This window comes from Oncorhynchus keta, chromosome 10 (genome assembly GCF_023373465.1).
Source record: "Oncorhynchus keta strain PuntledgeMale-10-30-2019 chromosome 10, Oket_V2, whole genome shotgun sequence".
Lineage (NCBI taxonomy): Eukaryota > Metazoa > Chordata > Actinopteri > Salmoniformes > Salmonidae > Oncorhynchus > Oncorhynchus keta.
In genome coordinates this window covers 18,120,572-18,140,802 of record NC_068430.1, presented here as the reverse complement: position 1 = coordinate 18,140,802, position 20,231 = coordinate 18,120,572, and the positions used below count along the sequence as shown (strand labels likewise).

At 49.0% G+C, this 20,231-nt stretch overlaps 1 protein-coding gene across 2 annotated transcripts in view; it reads right to left on the bottom strand.

The window, feature by feature from the left end:
- rassf5 (Ras association domain family member 5) overlaps nucleotides 1-20,231 on the bottom strand; it is a 54,149-nt gene that overhangs the window by 19,862 nt on the left and 14,056 nt on the right. For both annotated transcript variants that reach the window (XM_052526602.1, XM_052526603.1), the window contains exon 2: nucleotides 16,546-16,670. In XM_052526602.1, coding sequence (XP_052382562.1) covers nucleotides 16,546-16,670 — 125 coding nt within the window. The remainder of the gene's footprint in view (nucleotides 1-16,545; nucleotides 16,671-20,231) is intronic.

The following is a 20,231-nucleotide window of genomic DNA, read 5'->3' as shown; positions in this document are numbered from 1 at the left end:
CAGGAAGAGAGAGAGTGAGACAGGAAGAGAGAGAGTGAGAGAGACAGGGAGAGAGAGAGAGAGAGAGAGGGAGAGAGTGAGAGAGACAGGGAGAGAGTGAGAGAGACAGGAAGAGAGAGAGTGAGAGAGACAGAGAGAAGAGAGAGACAGGGAGAGAGAGTGAGAGAGACAGGGAGAGAGAGAGTGAGACAGGAGAGGAGAGAGACAGGAGAGAGAGAGTGAGAGATACAGGAGAGAGAGAGTGAGAGATACAGAGAGAGAGAGAGAGAGAGAGAGGGGAGGGAGAGACAGGGAGAGAGAGAGACAGGGAGAGAGTGGGAGAGACAGAGAGAGAGAGAGACAGGAGAGTGAGAGAGACAGGAAGAGAGAGAGAGAGACAGGGACAGGGAGAGAGGAGAGAGACAGGAGAGAGTGAGAGAGACAGGGAGGGGAGACAGGAGAGAGTGAGAGAGACAGGGAGAGAGAGAGAGAGACAGGAGAGAGACAGGAGAGAGTGAGTGAGAGAGACAGGGGAGAGAGAGTGAGAGACAGGGAGAGAGAGAGACAGATACAGAGAGAGAGAGAGAGGAGAGAGACAGGGTGAGAGTGAGAGAGACAGGGAGAGAGAGAAAGACAGGGAGAGAGTGGGAGAGACAGAGAGAGAGAGAGTGAGAGAGAGAGACAGGGAGAGAGTGAGAGAGACAGGAGAGAGAGAGTGAGAGAGAGAGAGTAAGAGAGACAGGAAGAGAGTGAGTGAGACAGGGAGAGAGTGAGAGAGACCGGGAGAGAGGAGAGAGACAGGAAGAGAGAGGTGAGAGAGACAGGGAGAGAGAGAGAAAGAAAGGAGAGAGAATGTGAGACAGGGAGAGAGTGTGAGAGAGAGTGAGAGAGACAGGGAGAGGAGAGAGAGAGACAGGGAGAGAGACAGGGAGAGTGAGAGAGACAGGGAGAGAGAGAGAGAGACAGGGAGAGAGTGAGAGAGACAGAGAGAGAGAGAGAGACAGGAGAGAGTGAGAGAGACAGAGGAGAGACAGGGAGAGTGAGAGAGACAGGAGAGAGAGAGAGACAGGAGAGAGACAGGAGAGAGACAGAGAGACAGGAGAGAGAGAGAGACAGGGAGAGTAGTGAGAGAGACAGGGAGAGAGTGAGAGAGACAGGAGTGAGAGAGACAGGAGAGAGAGACAGGAGAGAGAGAGAGGAGAGACAGGGAGAGAGAGAGAGACAGGAGAGAGTGAGAGAGACAGGAGAGAGAGAGTGGGAGAGAGACAGTGAGAGAGACAGGGAGAGAGAGAGAGACAGGGAGAGAGAGAGAGAGACAGGGGAGAGTGAGAGAGACAGGAGAGAGTGAGAGAGACAGGAGAGAGAGAGAGAGACAGGGAGAGAGAGAGAGAGAGACAGAGGAGAGAGAGAGAGAGACAAGAGAGAGAGAGACAGGGAGACAGTGGGAAAGACAGGGAGAGAGAGAGAGAGAGAGAGAGAGACAGGGGAGAGTGAGAGAGACAGGAGAGAGAGTGAGAGAGACAGAGAGAGAGAGAGAGAGACAGGGAGAGAGAGAGTGAGAGAGACAGGAGAGAGTGAGAGAGACAGGGAGAGAGAGTGAGAGAGACAGGAGAGAGAGTGAGAGAGAGTGAGTGAGAGAGACAGGGGAGAGGAGAGAGACAGGGAGAGAGTGAGAGAGACAGGAGAGGAGAGAGACAGGGAGAGAGAGTGAGAGACAGGGAGAGGAGAGAGACAGGAGAGAGAGAGAGAGACAGGAGAGAGAGAGAGACAGGGAGAGAGTGAGAGAGACAGGAGAGAGAGAGTGACAGGGAGAGAGTGAGAGAGACAGGGAGAGAGGAGAGAGACAGAGAGAGAGAGAGACAGGAGAGAGAGAGTGAGAGAGACAGGAGAGAGTGAGAGAGACAGGGAGAGAGAGAGAGACAGGAGAGTGAGAGAGACAGGAGAAGAGAGAGACAGGGAGAGAGGAGAGAGACAGGAGAGAGAGAGAGACAGGGAGAGTGAGAGAGACAGGGAGAGTGAGAGAGACAGGGAGAGAGTGAGAGAGACAGAGAGAGGAGAGAGAGTGAGAGAGACAGGAGAGAGAGAGAGACAGGGAGAGAGTGAGAGAGACAGGAGAGAGTGAGAGAGACAGGAGAGAGTGAGAGTGACAGGAAGAGAGAGAGTGAGAGAGAGAGACAGGGAGAGAGTGAGAGAGACAGGGAGAGAGTGAGAGAGACAGGGAGAGAGTGAGAGAGAGGGAGAGAGAGACAGGAGAGAGAGAGACAGGGAGAGTGTGAGAGACAGGAGAGAGAGAGAGTGAGAGAGACAAGAGAGAGAGAGACAGGGAGAGAGAGAAGAGAGAGGAGAGAGAGAGACAGACAGAGAGAGAGTGAGAGAGACAGGGAGAGAGAGAGAGGGAGAGAGAGAGAGGAGAGAGAGAGAGAGAGACAGGGAGAGTGAGAGAGACAGGAGAGAGAGTGAGACAGAGAGAGAGAGAGACAGAGAGAGAGAGAGACAGGGAGAGTGAGAGAGACAGGGAGAAGGGAGAGACAGGGAGAGAGTGAGAGAGAGAGAGACAGGGAGGAGAGAGTGAGAGAGACAGGGAGAGAGAGAGAGAGAGACCGGGAGAGAGTGAGAGAGACAGGAGAGAGAGAGAGAGAGACAGGGAGGAGTGTGAGAAAGAAAGGGAGAGAGAGAGAGAGAGAGAGAGGAGAGAGAGAGAGAGAGACAGGGAGAGAGAGAGAGAGAGACAGGGAGGAGAGAGACAGGGAGAGAGTGAGAGAGAGAGACAGGAGAGAGTGAGAGAGACAGGGAGAGAGTGAGAGAGACAGGAGAGAGAGTGAGAGAGACAGGAGGAGAGAGAGAGAGACAGAGGGAGAGAGAGAGAGAGAGAGAGAGTGAGAGAGACAGGAGAGAGAGGGGAGAGAGAGAGACAGGGAGAGAGTGAGAGAGAGAGAGAGAGAGAGAGACAGAGAGAGTGAGAGAGACAGGAGAGAGTGAGAGAGACAGGAGAGAGTGAGAGAGACAGGAGAGAGAGTGAGAGAGACAGAGAGAGAGAGAGAGAGAGAGACAGGGAGAGAGTGAGAGAGACAGGAGAGAGAGAGACAGGGAGAGTGAGAGAGACAGGGAGAGAGAGAGAGACAGGGAGAGAGGAGAGAGACAGGGAGAGAGAGAGAGACAGGGAGAGAGTGAGAGAGACAGGGAGAGAGAGAGAGAGACAGGGAGAGAGAGAGAGACAGGGAGAGAGAGAGAGACAGGGAGAGAGAGAGAGACAGGGAGAGAGTGAGAGAGACAGGGAGAGAGAGAGAGAGAGAGAGAGAGGGAGAGAGAGAGACAGGGAGAGAGTGAGAGAGACAGGGAGAGTGAGAGAGACAGGGAGAGAGAGACAGAGACAGAGAGAGAGAGAGAGAGACAGGAGAGAGAGAGACAGGAGAGAGAGAGTGAGAGACAGAGAGAGAGAGTGAGAGAGAGAGAGGAGAGAGTGAGAGAGACAGGGAGAGAGAGAGAGACAGGGAGAGAGTGAGAGAGACAGGGAGAGAGAGAGACAGAGAGAGAGAGAGGAGAGAGAGAGTGAGAGAGACAGGGAGAGACAGGGAGAGAGTGAGAGAGACAGGGAGAGAGAGAGAGAGACAGGAGAGAGAGAGGAGAGAGACAGGAGAGAGTGAGAGAGACAGGGAGAGAGAGAGTGAGAGAGACAGGAGAGAGAAAGAGTGAGAGAGACAGGGAGAGAGAGAGAGAGACAGGGAGAGAGTGAGAGAGACAGGAGAGAGAGAGAGAGACAGGGGAGAGAGAGTGAGAGAGACAGGGAGAGAGAGAGAGACAGGAGAGAGTGAGAGAGACAGGAGAGAGAGAGAGAGACAGGGAGAGAGAGAGAGACAGGGAGAGAGAGAGAGACAGGGAGAGAGAGAGAGAGACAGGAGAGAGTGAGAGAGACAGGGGAGAGAGAGTGAGAGAGACAGGGAGAGAGAGTGAGAGAGACAGGAGAGAGAGAGAGACAGGTGAGAGAGAGAGAGAGAGAGACAGGGAGTGAGAGAGACAGGGAGAGAGAGAGAGAGACAGAGAGAGAGAGAGAGACAGGGAGAGAGTGAGAGAGACAGAGCCAGAGAGAGAGACAGGGAGAGAGTGAGAGAGACAGGGAGAGAGTGAGAGAGACAGGAGGAGAGTGAGAGAGACAAAGAGAGAGTGAGTGAGAGAGACAGGAGAGAGAGTGAGAGAGACAGAGTGAGAGAGAGGAGAGAGAGTGAGAGAGACAGGGAGAGTGAGAGAGAGAGGAGAGAGTGAGAGAGACAGGGAGAGGAGAGAGACAGGGAGAGAGTGAGAGAGACAGGGAGAGAGTGAGAGAGACAGGGAGAGAGTGAGAGAGACAGGGAGAGAGAGTGAGAGAGACAGGAGAGAGAGTGAGAGACAGGGAGAGAGAGGAGAGAGAGAGTGAGAGAGACAGGGAGAGAGGAGAGAGACAGGGAGAGAGAGAGAGAGACAGAGAGAGAGAGAGAGAGAGAGAGACAGGGTGAGAGTGAGAGAGACAGGGAGAGAGAGGAGAGACAGGGAGAGAGAGAGAGACAGAGAGAGAGACAGACAGGGAGAGAGAGAGAGACAGGGAGAGAGGGAGAGACAGAGAGAGAGAGAGTGAGAGAGACAGGAAGAGAGAGTGAGACAGGGAGAGAGAGAGAGAGAGGGAGAGAGGAGAGACAGGAGAGAGAGAGAGAGAGAGAGACAGGGAGAGAGAGTGTGAGAGAGAAAGGGAGAGAATGTGAGAGAGAACAGAGACAGGAGAGAGAGAGCTGAGAGAGACAGGGAGAGAGTGAGAGAGACCAGGAGAGAGTGAGAGAGACAGGAGAGAGAGTGAGAGATACAGGGAGAGAGAGTGAGAGAGACAGGGGAGAGAGAGAGAGACAGGGAGAGTGAGAGAGACAGGGGAGAGAGAGTGAGAGAGACAGGGGAGAGAGAGTGAGAGCGAGAGACAGGGAGAGAGTGAGAGTGACAGAGAGAGAGTAAGAGTGACAGGAAGAGAGTGTGAGACAGGGAGAGAGTGAGAGAGACAGGGAGAGAGTGAGAGAGACAGGAAGAGAGAGTGTGAGAGAGACAGGGAGAGAGAGTGTGAGAAAGAAAGGGAGAGAGATGTGAGAGAGACAGGGAGAGAGAGTGTGAGAGAGAGTGAGAGAGACAGGGAGAGAGTGAGAGAGAGAGAGAGAGACAGGAGAGAGAGAGAGACAGGGAGAGAGTGAGAGAGACAGGGAGAGAGTGAGAGAGAGAGGAGAGAGAGAGTGAGAGAGAGAGAGAGAGAGAGACAGGGAGAGAGTGAGAGAGACCAGGAGAGAGTGAGAGAGACAGGGAGGGAGTGAGAGAGACAGGGAGAGAGAGTGTGAGAGAGACAGGGAGTGAGAGAGAGTGAGAGAGACAGGGGAGAGAGAGTGAGAGAGACAGGGAGAGAGAGAGTGAGAGCGAGAGACAGAGAGAGTGAGAGTGTGAGAGAGAGTAAGAGTGACAGGAAGAGAGTGAGTGAGACAGGGAGAGAGTGAGAGAGACAGGGAGAGAGTGAGAGAGACAGGAAGAGAGAGTGTGAGAGAGACAGGGAGAGAGAGTGTGAGAAAGAAAGGGAGAGAGAATGTGAGAGAGACAGGGAGAGAGAGAGTGAGAGAGAGTGAGAGAGACAGGGAGAGAGTGAGAGAGAGAGACCAGGAGAGAGTGAGAGAGACAGGGAGAGAGTGAGAGAGACAGGGAGAGAGAGTGAGAGAGACAGGGAGAGAGAGAGTGAGAGAGACAGGGAGAGAGAGTGAGAGAGACAGGGGAGAGAGGAGAGACAGGGGTAGAGTGAGAGACAGGGAGAGAGAGAGAGACAGGGAGAGAGAGTGAGAGAGACAGGGAGAGAGAGAGTGAGAGAGACAGGAGGAGAGTGAGAGAGACAGGAAGAGAGTGAGAGAGACAGGGAGAGAGTGAGAGAGACAGGGAGAGAGTGAGAGAGACAGGAGAGAGTGAGAGTGACAGGGAGAGAGTGAGAGAGACAGGGAGAGAGAGAGAGTGAGACAGGAAGAGAGAGAGTGGAGAGACAGTGAGAGTGAGAGAGAGAGAGGGGGAGAGTGAGAGAGACAGGGAAAGAGTTAGAGCGACAGGGAGAGAGTGAGAGAGACAGGGAGAGAGTGAGAGAGAAAGGGAGAGAGAGAGTGAGAGAGACAGGGAGAGAGAGAGGGAGAGAGACAGGGAGGAGAGAGTGAGAGAGACAGGGAGAGAGAGAGTGAGAGAGACAGGGAGAGAGAGAGAGAGACAGGGAGAGAGAGAGTGAGAAAGACAGGGAGAGAGTGAGAGAGACAGGAAGAGAGAGAGAGACAGGAAGAGAGAGTGAGAGAGACAGGGAGAGAGTGAGAGGGGGAGAGAGAGAGAGACAGGGAAAGAGTGAGAGAGCCAGGGAGAGAGAGTGAGAGAGAGACAGGGAGAGAGTGAGAGAGACAGGGAGAGAGTGAGAGAGACAGGAAGAGAGAGAGAGTGAGAGAGACAGGAAGAGAGAGAGTGAGAGAGACAGGGAGAGAGTGAGAGAGACAGGGAGAGAGTGAGAGAGACAGGGAGAGAGTGAGAGAGACAGGGAGAGAGTGAGAGAGACAGGAAGAGAGAGAGTGAGAGAGAGAGAGGAGAGAGAGTGAGAGAGACAGGGAGAGAGAGAGTGAGAGAGACAGGAGAGAGTGAGAGAGACAGGGAGAGAGAGAGAGACAGGGAGAGAGAGAGAGAGACAGGGAGAGAGAGTGAGAGAGACAGAGAGAGAGAGAGGAGTGAGAGAGACAGGGAGAGAGAGAGTGAGAGAGACAGGGAGAGAGAGAGTGAGAGAGACAGGGAGAGAGAGAGTGAGAGAGAGAGACAGGGAGAGAGTGAGAGAGACAGGGAGAGAGTGGGAGAGACAGGGAGAGAGAGAGAGAGAGAGAGAGAGAGACAGGAGAGAGTGAGAGAGACAGGGAGAGAGTGAGAGAGACAGGGGAGAGAGAGTGAGAGAGACAGGGAGAGAGAGTGAGAGAGACAGGGAGGAGAGAGTGAGAGAGACAGGGAGAGAGAGAGTGAGAGAGACAGGGAGAGAGAGTGAGAGAGACAGGAGAGAGAGAGTGAGTGAGAGAGACAGGGAGAGAGTGTGAGAGATACAGGGAGAGAGAGAGTGAGAGATACAGAGAGAGAGAGAGAGACAGGGTGAGAGTGAGAGAGACAGGAGAGAGTGGGAAAGACAGGAGAGAGTGGGAGAGACAGAGAGAGAGAGACAGGGAGAGGAGAGAGACAGGGAGAGAGTGGGAGAGACCGGGAGAGAGAGAGAGAGAGAGAGAGTAAGAGTGACAGGAAGAGAGTGAGAGAGACAGGGAGAGAGTGAGAGAGACCGGGAGAGAGTGAGAGAGACAGGAAGAGAGAGTGTGAGAGAGACAGAGAGAGTGTGAGAAAGAAAGGGAGAGAGAGTGTGAGAGAGAGAGAGAGAGAGAGAGAGAGAGAGAGTGAGAGAGACAGGGAGAGAGTGAGAGAGACAGGGAGAGAGAGTGAGAGAGACAGGGAGAGAGAGTGAGAGAGACAGGAGAGAGAGTGAGAGAGACAGGGAGAGAGTGAGAGAGACAGGGAGAGAGTGAGAGACAGGGAGAGAGTGAGAGAGACAGGGAGAGAGAGAGTGAGAGAGACAGGGAGAGAGTGAGAGAGACAGGAGAGAGTGAGAGAGACAGGGAGAGAGTGAGAGAGAGAGACAGGGAGAGAGAGAGAGAGACAGGAAGAGAGAGAGAGAGAGAGACAGGGAGAGAGAGAGAGAGACAGGGAGAGAGTGAGAGAGACAGGGAGAGAGAGAGTGAGAGAGACAGGAGAGAGTGAGAGAGACAGGGAGAGAGTGAGAGAGACAGGAGAGAGAGTGAGAGAGACAGAGAGAGAGAGAGACAGGGAGAGAGAGAGGGAGAGTGAGTGAGAGAGACAGGGAGAGAGAGTGAGAGATACAGGGAGAGAGAGAGAGAGATACAGAGAGAGAGAGAGAGAGAGACAGGGTGAGAGTGAGAGAGACAGGGAGAGAGTGGGAAAGACAGGGAGACAGTGGGAGAGAGAGAGAGAGAGAGACAGGGAGAGAGTGAGAGAGACAGGGAGAGACAGAGAGAGAGAGAGAGAGTGAGAGAGACAGGAGAGAGTGAGAGAGACAGGGAGAGAGAGAGGGAGAGACAGGAGAGAGACAGGGAGAGAGGAGAGAGACAGGAGAGAGAGAGTGAGAGAGACAGGGAGAGAGAGAGTGAGAGATACAGGGAGAGAGAGAGTGAGAGATACAGAGAGAGAGAGAGAGAGAGAGACAGGGTGAGAGTGAGAGAGACAGGGAGAGAGTAGGAAAGACAGGGAGAGAGTGGGAGAGACAGAGAGAGAGAGAGAGACAGGGAGAGAGTGAGAGAGACAGGGAGAGAGTGGGAGAGACAGGGAGAGAGTGAGAGAGAGAGAGAGAGAGTAAGAGAGACAGGAAGAGAGAGTGAGACAGGAGAGAGTGAGAGAAGAGAGAGAGTGAGAGAGACAGGAAGAGAGAGTGGAGAGAGACAGGGAGAGAGAGTGTGAGAAAGAAAGGGAGAGAGAATGTGAGAGAGAAAGAGAGACAGTGAGAGAGAGAGAGAGACAGGAGAGAGAGAGAGAGAGACAGAGGAGAGAGACCAGGAGAGAGTGAGAGAGACAGGGAGAGAGAGGAGAGATACAGGGAGAGAGTGAGAGAGACAGGGAGAGAGAGTGAGAGAGACAGGAGAGGAGAGAGAGGGAGAGAGGAGAGAGAGAGTGAGAGAGACAGGAGAGAGAGTGAGAGAGACAGGGGAGAGAGAGTGAGAGAGACAGGGAGAGAGAGTGAGAGAGACAGGAGGAGAGTGAGAGAGACAGGAGAGAGAGTGTGAGAGAGACAGAGGAGAGAGTGAGAGAGACAGGGAGAGAGAGTGAGAGAGACAGGGAGAGAGTGAGAGTGACAGGGAGAGAGTGAGAGACAGGAGAGTGACAGGGAGAGAGTGAGAGTGACAGGGAGAGAGAGAGAGACAGGAAGAGAGAGAGAGACAGGAGAGAGAGAGAGTGAGAGAGACAGGAAGAGAGAGAGAGAGACAGGGAGAGAGTGAGAGAGACAGGGAGAGAGTGAGAGAGTCAGGGAGAGAGTCAGGGAGAGAGAGAGAGAGACAGGGAGAGAGTCAGGAGAGAGAGAGTGAGAGAGTGAGTGAGAGAGACAGGGAGAGAGAGAGTGAGATAGACAGGGAGAGAGAGAGTGAGAGAGACAGAGAGAGAGAGAGAGACAGGGAGAGAGTGAGAGAGACAGAGAGAGTGGGAGAGACAGGAGAGAGTGAGAGTGACAGAGAGAGAGTAAGAGAGACAGGAAGAGAATGAGTGAGACAGGGAGAGAGTGAGAGAGACTGGGAGAGAGAGAGAGACAGGAGAGAGAGAGTGTGAGAGAGACAGGAGAGAGAGTGTGAGAAAGAAAGGGAGAGAGATAGTGAGAGATACAGGGAGAGAGAGAGTGAGAGAGACAGGGAGAGAGAGTGAGAGAGACAGGGAGAGAGTGAGAGAGACAGGAGAGTGAGAGTGACAGGGAGAGAGTGAGAGTGACAGGGAGAGAGTGAGTGAGAGAGACAGGGAGAGAGAGAGTGAGAGAGACAGGGAGAGAGTGAGAGAGACAGGAAGAGAGTGAGAGAGACAGGGAGAGAGTGAGAGAGACAGGGAGAGAGTGAGAGTGACAGGGAGAGAGTGAGTGAGAGAGACAGGAGGAGAGTGAGAGAGACAGGAGGAGAGTGAGAGAGACAGGAAGAGAGTGAGAGAGACAGGGAGAGAGTGAGAGAGAGTGAGAGAGACAGGGAGAGAGTGTGAGAGAGACAGGGAGAGAGTGAGAGAGAGACAGGGAGAGAGTGAGAGAGACAGGGAGAGAGTGAGAGAGAGTGAGAGAGACAGGGAGAGAGTGAGTGAGAGAGACAGGAGAGAGAGTGAGAGAGACAGGGAGAGAGTGAGAGAGACAGGGAGAGAGTGAGAGAGACAGGGAGAGAGTGAGAGTGACAGGGAGAGAGTGAGAGTGACAGGGAGAGAGTGAGAGAGACAGGGAGAGAGTGAGAGAGACAGGGAGAGAGTGAGAGTGACAGGAAGAGAGAGAGTGAGAGAGACAGGAAGAGAGAGTGAGAGAGACAGGAAGAGAGAGAGAGAGAGAGACAGGAAGAGAGAGAGAGAGAGACAGGAAGAGAGAGAGAGAGACAGGAAGAGAGAGAGAGACAGGAAAGAGAGAGAGACAGGAAGAGAGAGAGAGAGAGACAGGAAGAGAGAGAGTGAGAGAGACAGGGAGAGAGACAGGTAGAGAGTGAGAGAGACACCCTCTTCAAGACACCCTTTTCAACATATATATATCGGCACTAGAAAATTCTGCAGCACCTGGCCTCACCCTACTAAAATCCGAAGTTAAATGTCTACTGTTTGCTGATGATCTGGTGCTTCTGTCACCAACCAAGGAGGGCCTACAGCAGCACCTAGATCTTCTGCACAGATTCTGTCAGACCTGGGCCCTGACAGTAAATCTCAGTAAAACCAAAATAATGGTGTTCCAAAAAAGGTCCAGTTGCCAGGAGAGTGAGAGATACAGGGAGAGAGTGAGAGAGACAGGGAGAGAGTGAGAGAGACAGGGAGAGAGTGTGAGAGACAGGGAGAGAGTGGGAGAGAGTGAGAGAGACAGGAAGAGAGAGAGTGAGAGAGACAGGGAGAGAGAGAGAGAGAGAGAGAGACAGGGAGAGAGAGAGAGAGTGACAGGAAGGGAGTGAGAGAGAGATGTGGTCTCATAGCTCATAACACTTGACATGCATGAGCAGGAAGCCACAGTAATAGGTCTGCTGTGCTCTGCCTTAGTGTTGTATGAGATAAACCTCCACATGTACAATAACCCTTCTGTTTACTACTGCATTAGAAAGGCATTATACACTCTTATAAGCATGCTAAAAAACACACAGATGCATGCATTGCACGCAAGCACACACACACACAGTAATGATGAAGAAATTAATCTCAGAGAAATTAATTATAGGTCTAATTCCATAAAGAGGAATTGTAAGCATTTATTAATTCATTTAGGGTTAGGGTTAGAATTAGGGTTAGGGGGTAATGGTTAAGGTTAGGGCTAGGTAAAATAGGATTTTGAATGGAAATTAATTTTATGTCCCCATGAGTATAGAAGAACGAAACATGTGTGTGTGCGTGTGTGTGTGCGCGCGTGCGTGTCAGAGAGCAATATCTATCTACAGCCTTTACAAAAATGTTATCATTAAGAAATTAGATTGACAGACGGTTGATCAGGTGGACTTTGTCAGTCTTTCAGAGAGGAGGAAGCTGTTCTGTCAGAGGAGAAAGATCCTCCATTAAAGAGATGGAGCCTGTCCATCTCCCCTGTCAGAGGTTGATTTGATTCTGATAGATTGTTGAGAGCTGTCTGTCTCTCTCCAGTGGTAAACACAGACAGACAGATAACTGCCTGTCTGCCTGTCAGGTCAGTATCAGCTGATGTCAGATTCAACACCATTACTGTAGAGGGAGACAGAGGGGACAGTGGGTGGTAGGGGGAAATAAGAGGAGCTCATTGACAGACCAGGCCCTCACCATTTTATTTCAGCCCCCCTGCCAGGCCAGAGTCCACAAAGCCCAGTGAATTAGGCTCCAGTCTCACTCAATGAGAAGCATTGACTCTGTGGAGGTATTGACAAAAAGGGGATTGATCTCTGCTTGTGGAAGCACCAAAGAAAGAGAGAAAGAAAGACAAAGAGGGAGAGAAGAAGAGAGAGGCAGAGGAGAAGAGAGAGAGAGGAGAAGAGGAAGAAGCTGTCATCTCTAATCATCTCTATGGTACAATAATAGTGTACTCCTCCAGCTCAAATGCCCAATCCAGCCACTGGCCTGGATGGTCAAAACACTGGGCAGCCTGCACACACCAGAGTTTAACATGACTCCAGGCTACAGAGATAATCAACTGTCCCTCCACTGCAGGCCTAAACTGTGTGGTATTTGTTGTGTGTGTGTGTTTGTGTTGTGTGTTTGTGTTGTTTGTGTTGTGTGTTGTGTGTTGTGTGTGTGTGTGTGTTGGGTGTGTTGTGTGTGTGTGTGTGTGTGTGTGTGTGTGTGTGTGTGTGTGTGTGTGTGTGTGTGTGTGTGTGTGTGTGTGTGTGTGTGTGTGTGTGTGTTATCCACTCCACTCTATGCAGTGTCAGTGTGTTTTGAGAACATAGTGAATCACAACAGAAACACAGACACTGATTTACACATGAAGACTTTATTTCAAAAACATCCACCAATATTTCATGTGTTTTTTCATCAGAAATGATTGCTTCGTGTGTGTAAAATATTACTGTTCTCTGATTTTTTATTCACAGATTTTAAAGATGTGTAAAATATGGTTATTTGCAAAACACTATATATACATACACACATTGTTAAGCTGGAATTGAATGTTTGTGTCCTGTAAATTTGACTGTGATATGTGGTTGTCTCACCTAGCCATCTTAAGATGAATGCACTGATTGTAAGTCGCTTTGGATAAGAGCATCTGCTAAATGACTAACATGTCAAATGTAAATTAAACTCTTCACATGCTCACACAAACACACTCAACTCAGAGAAGGCTAGATATTCATTTGAGAGGGAGACACAGTTCTACTTCATACAGAATATGTGCATGAGTGTGACTGTTCGTGTGTGTACGTGCGTTTGCGTGTGTGTGTGCGAACACCTGCAAATATTTATGACCTCGAAACCTAATCAACAAGATTTGAGTGTGCTAACACGAAAGCAGGAAGTGAGAAAGCCATTTTCTGGTTTCTGTGTTCGGGTGCGTATGTGTAGTAGACTATGCTACAGGTAGAGGAAGTCCGTGAACGCAGACAGGCAGCTAATATATCTGTGCTCACAGAAACCAACTACTTTACCAAGAGTATGGCCCTCATCATGTGACCAACAAGGCTTCCTGTACTCACAACCCTGTAGGACCACTATAACACACACATAGTTAGCTAAAGCAACTTGCTTGCCAAAGCACAGTGTTCGTCCTCAACAGAGAGGTTATATAAACACAAAGAGCATACACACCCTGAGAGACTGACAGAGGGCACAGCAACATGCACACACACAGCAGATAAATTCTGTGACAAGTCAGACAGAAGGCCGGGGAATGTTTGAAGTAGCTCTGGGGGGGTGAGGAAGAGTTTAGCTCTCTGCAGGGCTGTCTCCCCCACCCTCCCCATGCTCTGCTGTTCTCCCAGACTCACAGAGACAACGCACCCAGATAGGCTAGGCCAGGGTGTCAAAGTCAAATGGACGGAGGGCCAAATAAAAATTTAGCTACAAGCCGAGGGCCGGACTGTTCGAATGTTCATTGAAAAATTTTTTAAATGACGCATATAGTCTAGTGAACCTAATTGAACCTACTGAAAACCTAACAAATATATTCCAATATGATCAGATAAATAAAGCAATATTTTCTTATGGCTCTGTCAGTAATCTTTAATTTTCAACAGACACAAAAGACAAATTTCCTTTATATAAAAATCCCCATAACATGAACATTAAATGAAAGAAACCGGTATTCAAGGCACCATCAGTAGCCTATATTTTCTATTTTAGCAAAAGTGGGCTAAATTTACTTCAAAGAAAAAAACAATAATAGCAATTTTCTATCATCCACTCAACTGAAATATTTTTAAAATATAATTGGATTGAAATACAATAAAATAAAGTGCAAAAATCTATTAATCAAAAACAACACTTTGTTTAAGGAGAAGTAACATGCAGTGAAAACAAATATTAAACTTTAACTTTTAAACTTGAACTGAGTAAAACTCTAAATATGTGATTGCACAGTAATGTTCACTTGTTTGAGGTTGAGGGTGATACTTGGTGGTGTCCCATCTTTTCCACAAGTTCATCAATGTTGGGTAAGGCTCTGAGCTGAGGAAATCCTCAGAATTGAGTGGAGGTGTTCAGCAGTAAGTCGACTTCTGTGTGATGTTTTGTTCAAGTTCATCAAAGAAAACAGTTGTTCACACAGGTATGTGCTGCCAAACATAGACAACGTTTGAGCAGCCTGGATGCGCAGCTGGGGCATTGTGTCGGGAGGAAACGGGCGAACTCCGCAGCACCCACTGCCGCATATTTTGCCCTCAGTGCATCATTGCATTGGAGGTCAATCAACTCCATTTGGAGGTTTGGTGGTGAGCTTTCCACGTCAACAGCAAATGGGTTACCGAGCAGTTCCAACCTGCTTTTTTGTGCTTCAAAGTCAGCAAATCGGCGTCGAAAGTCAGCGGCAAGCATACCTATTTTATCAGCCAACTGTGCGCTCGGGAACGCACTGGTAGAGAGCTTCTCTTTCATGGTCTGGCAGCTGGGAAAGTGGCTCAAATTTTCTTTCCGCATCTGCGTCTCCCACAGAGTCAGTTTGGTTTTAAATGCCTTCACTGTACTGTACATATCAGAGATGACACGATCCCGACCCTGCAGCTGCAAGTTCATTGCATTCAGATGACTCGTAATGTCACACAGAAAAGCCATTTCACACAGAAACATTTCGTCTCGGAGTTGTGTTGTGTCTTTCCCTTTGCTGTCCAAGAACAGACAAATCTCCTCACGAAGCTCGAAACATCTTTGAAGCACCTTTCCCTGGCTTAGCCATCGCACCTCTGTGTGATAAGGCAAATCACCATGCTCCGTTTCTAACTCCGTCAGAAATGCCTTGAACTGGCGGTGATTCAAACCTTTGGCTCTGATAAAGTTAACTGTGCGCGTGATGATGCTCATTACATGCTCCATTTTCAAGGCTTTACCGCACAACGCTTCCTGGTGTATGATACAATGATAAGCTGTCAGCTCACCTGTCGCGTTTTCCTCTTGCATCTTTTCCCGTATCTTCGCCACCAGTCCGCTCCTGTGTCCACACATCGCAGGTGCTCCGTCGGTTGTCAAACCCACGAGTTTTTCCAAGGCAGCTCCATCTCATTTACACATCTTGACACCTCTTCATACAAATCATGCCCCGTAGTTGTGCCATGCATAGGACGTAAAGCCAAAACTCCTCTGTCACGCTTAGGCTGGAGTCCACTCCCGGATGAAAATTGACAACTGGGCAATGTCAGAAATGTCGGTGCTCTCATCCACAGCCAAGGAATATGCAATGAAATCTTTTCCCTTTTCACAAGCTGCTCTTTTAGATTGATGGACAACTGGTCTACTCTCTCGGCAATGGTGTTTCTGCTCAGACTCACATTTAAAAAGAGTTGCCTTTTTTCTGGGCAAACTTCGTCACAAACTTTAATCATGCAGTTTTTGATGAAATCAGAGCAACCCTCCGTAAATGGCCGGGCTGATTTAGCGATCTCTTCTGCCAAAATAAAACTGGCCTTGACAGCAGCCTGGCCTTGTGATTTGGCTTTTTGAACAGAGCCTGTCGAGATTTGAGGCCTCGTTTAATTCCTCTGCCTTTTGTAGCCTTTGTTCCATGTCCATATTCTTGTTTTTGTCCGCGTGAGTTTCATAATGTCGTCTCAGATTATACTCTTTCAGTACCGCCACACTTTCTCCACACAGAAGACACACAGGTTTTCCAGCTACCTCCGTGAACAAATACTCCGACTCCCACCTTGTTTGAAACCCCGGTTCTCAGTGTCCACCTTCCGTTTTGCCATTTTTGATGGGTATCTGAAAGTTAATTTTACTGTGATGCTGACAACTGCTGTGCCAATAAATATTGAAATGAAGCAGCCTACTGCCAGAGCAACACAGTTGCATTGTGGGAAATGTAGTATTGGTGCGTGTAAAAGATCTGCGGGCTGCCGGCTGCTGCGGTCTGCACGGTTCTAATAATAAATCAAGATCATCCCAGGGGCCGTAAAAAACCTTCACGGGCCGGATGTGGCAACACGGGCCTTGACTCTGACATATGTGGGCTAGGGTAAGGCTACGGCTAGGCTAATGACTGAGCATATGCCCCCCTAGGCAGAGGGACGGGTCTGAGGAGATGAGGACTGACTGGAGTCGACAGCAGAGGTGGAGAGAACAGGAGAGGATGGGCACTATGAGTTACAGATGTGAGGGGCATGAAATATGTGCTCAGAGAACATTGACTCCAAATGTGTGAGGGAGAGAGATAGAGAGACGGGAGAGTGGGGTTCTGAAAGTGTGAAAATGAAAACATTGCTTCAGGAGAATCACCTATTAGTTAAAAAACAACCTCAGACTCAACAAAATGAATCCACTGAAAATCACATCCCAAATACCAACACACACACCATCACTGAGAGAGGAACAGCCAGAACGACAGCCAGATATACAGTAGGGATGATGAAGGCTAAAGGAACAGAGGGCCATCTCCTGACCCTGCAGAGCATTGCTTTACGCTCACAAGAATAGTGGATCAATAGTGGAAAATCGATAGTGATTGAGTGGATGTTATGTCTTTGTCTCCTGAGTGTGTGTGTGTGTGTGTGTGTGTCCCACTCTGCTGCATTGACTTTCTGTGTGCCTGCACATCAATTGCTTCACAGCCAACATGACCAGCAGCATCCTGTCAAACAGCTTGTGACCGACAACAACCCTCACTACACAGTACACTTAGCTCTAGATCTGTCTCACCTTGTACTGAGGAGGCGTGGAGCAGTGTCTTCTGGGAGATGGAGTTTCCTGTGGGTTGCTGTCTCTCTGGTTGCAGTCCAGCTGGACCCGCCCCTCACACTCCAGGTGACAGGTGTAGCTGCAGTCTGTCAGACACACAAACAGACCAATCAATGCCTGGATCCACACACAGGGCACCAATTAGAGAGCAGCAATGATAAAGCATTTTCCTTGGAACTCAGTGTTTGGCCGTTAGAGGTTTGATGTGTCTGTTAGATATGGTCTTTTTCAGGTAATGGGTAATGAGAGTCTATTGAGGTCTCACATACTAATCATGTAGCCAGCAGGCAGAAACCCCTGTCTTTCTGTCAGAGCAGTAGAGTGAGTCAGGGTCAAGAAGATCCTCAACAACACACACGTTTTCCAATAACACACGATATCAATCTAACAATGACAAGACTCACACCAATCCAAACTAAGATTAAATAATTCAGGTACCTCCCAACAGTTTCAATATGCATTTTCACAATATTCCAGGCTGATAGAATCTAATCTGCTGTTGTGGACTTCACATGTCATTGTGAGATTTGCCTGAGTGCTCTGTGTTCATGTGGCTCCACCTAGAGGCTGCTCTCTGTACAGAACTGTACTGGTTGATTTACAGGTTTCTCCTCACTGAAGTGAATGCTCTATCTGTTGGTATTAATTCACAGATGTCACTAGAGGGTGGTAAAGAGCTAACATCGCACAGGTAGCGAGGTCAAGAGTACAGCAACACAGCCTACACATAGAAAAGCCTACCCCTCCAGAGCAACACAGCCTACACATAGAAAAGACTACCACTCCAGAGCAACACAGTCTACACATAGAAAAGACTACTACTCCAGAGCAACACAGCCTACACATAGAAAAGACTACCACTCCAGAGCAACACAGTCTACACATAGAAAAGACTACCACTCCAGAGCAACACAGCCCACACATAGAAAAGACTACCACTCCAGAGCAACACAGCCTACACATAGAAAAGACTACCACTCCAGAGCAACACATCCTACACATAGAAAAGACTACCACTCCAGAGCAACACAGTCTACACATAGAAAAGACTACTACTCCAGAGCAACACATCCTACACATAGAAAAGACTACTACTCCAGAGCAACACAGCCTACACATAGAAAAGACTACTACTCCAGAGCAACACATCCTACACATAGAAAAGACTACCACTCCAGAGCAACACAGTCTACACATAGAAAAGACTACTACTCCAGAGCAACACAGTCTACACATAGAAAAGACTACCACTCCAGAGCAACACAGCCTACACGTAGAAAAAGCCTACCACTCCAGAGCAACACATCCTACACATAGAAAAGACTACTACTCCAGAGCAACACAGTCTACACATAGAAAAGACTACTACTCCAGAGCAACACAGCCTACACATAGAAAAGACTACCACTCCAGAGCAACACAGCCTACACATAGAAAAGACTACCACTCCAGAGCAACACAGTCTACACATAGAAAAGACTACTACTCCAGAGCAACACAGTCTACACATAGAAAAGACTACTACTCCAGAGCAACACAGCCTACACATAGAAAAGACTACCACTCCAGAGCAACACAGTCTACACATAGAAAAGACTACCACTCCAGAGCAACACAGCCCACACATAGAAAAGACTACCACTCCAGAGCAACACAGCCTACACATAGAAAAGACTACCACTCCAGAGCAACACAGCCCACACATAGAAAAGACTACTACTCCAGAGCAACACAGCCCACACATAGAAAAGACTACCACTCCAGAGCAACACATCCTACACATAGAAAAGACTACCACTCCAGAGCAACACAGCCTACACATAGAAAAGACTACCACTCCAGAGCAACACAGTCTACACATAGAAAAGACTACCACTCCAGAGCAACACAGCCCACACATAGAAAAGACTACCACTCCAGAGCAACACAGCCCACACATAGAAAAGACTACCACTCCAGAGCAACACAGCCCACACATATAAAAGACTACCACTCCAGAGCAACACAGTCTACACATAGAAAAGACTACCACTCCAGAGCAACACAGCCCACACATAGAAAAGACTACCACTCCAGAGCAACACAGCCCACACATAGAAAAGACTACCACTCCAGAGCAACACAGCCCACACATATAAAAGACTACCACTCCAGAGCAACACAGCCCACACATATAAAAGACTACCACTCCAGAGCAACACAGCCTACACATAGAAAAGACTACCACTCCAGAGCAACACAGTCTACACATAGAAAAGACTACCACTCCAGAGCAACACAGCCTACACATAGAAAAGACTACCACTCCAGAGCAACACAGCCCACACATAGAAAAGACTACCACTCCAGAGCAACACAGCCCACACATAGAAAAGACTACTACTCCAGAGCAACACAGCCCACACATAGAAAAGACTACCACTCCAGAGCAACACAGTCTACCCATAGAAAAGACTACCACTCCAGAGCAACACAGCCCACACATAGAAAAGACTACCACTCCAGAGCAACACAGTCTACACATAGAAAAGACTACCACTCCAGAGCAACACAGCCCACACATAGAAAAGACTACCACTCCAGAGCAACACAGCCTACACATAGAAAAGACTACCACTCCAGAGCAACACAGCCTACACATAGAAAAGACTACTACTCCAGAGCAACACAGCCTACACATAGAAAAGACTACTACTCCAGAGCAACACAGTCTACACATAGAAAAGACTACTACTCCAGAGCAACACAGTCTACACATAGAAAAGACTACTACTCCAGAGCAACACAGCCTACACATAGAAAAGACTACCACTCCAGAGCAACACAGCCTACACATAGAAAAGACTACCACTCCAGAGCAACACAGTCTACACATAGAAAAGACTACTACTCCAGAGCAACACAGTCTACACATAGAAAAGACTACCACTCCAGAGCAACACAGCCTACACATAGAAAAGACTTCCACTCCAGAGTGTTTTCAGATCTGAGGTCATAAAGGAATGAGAAGAGGCAATGTAACACTATTGGAACACTGTTCTCCCACCAGCTCATACAATCAGAGGCTACACACAATGCGAAGGCTACAGGGCTGCACGGTAACTAAGGTAACGAATCCTCTCTGTAACAGCCTGACCGATGAGTGAGTGTAAGGGACGGATGCCTCGCTGATAGTAGGGAGGTGTCTGAGAAAGAGAGGGAGACTCCGTGTTGATGGAAATATAGAGGAGAGAGAGAAAGAAATCGATCTAGTTCACTTGCTTTGGCAAATGCTTTGGCAATGATTCAATGCTTTGGCAATGAAACATATGTTCCCCATGCCAATAAAGCCCTTAAATTGAATTGAGAGAGAGAGAAGAGAGAAACACAGAGAAGGGAAATGCGTTTTGGGAGGAGAGACTCCCATCCTGTCCTCCTTTTCACATCTCACCCCTCATGCTTAGTAACACCCTATATCAGCCTGTTCCGTTCCATTCCAATCCAATCAGGCAGACAGGACCTCAGTCCACCATTCACCAGGGTTGGTCCAAGCTAGGTGCTGCACTGATTGGTTAGTCTTCCTATAATACGGATCAGTTCAAGCCTGTTTGTTAAAGTAACAGGCGTAGAAAGATGTCACTATTTCTATTTTTTATACAAAAATGTAT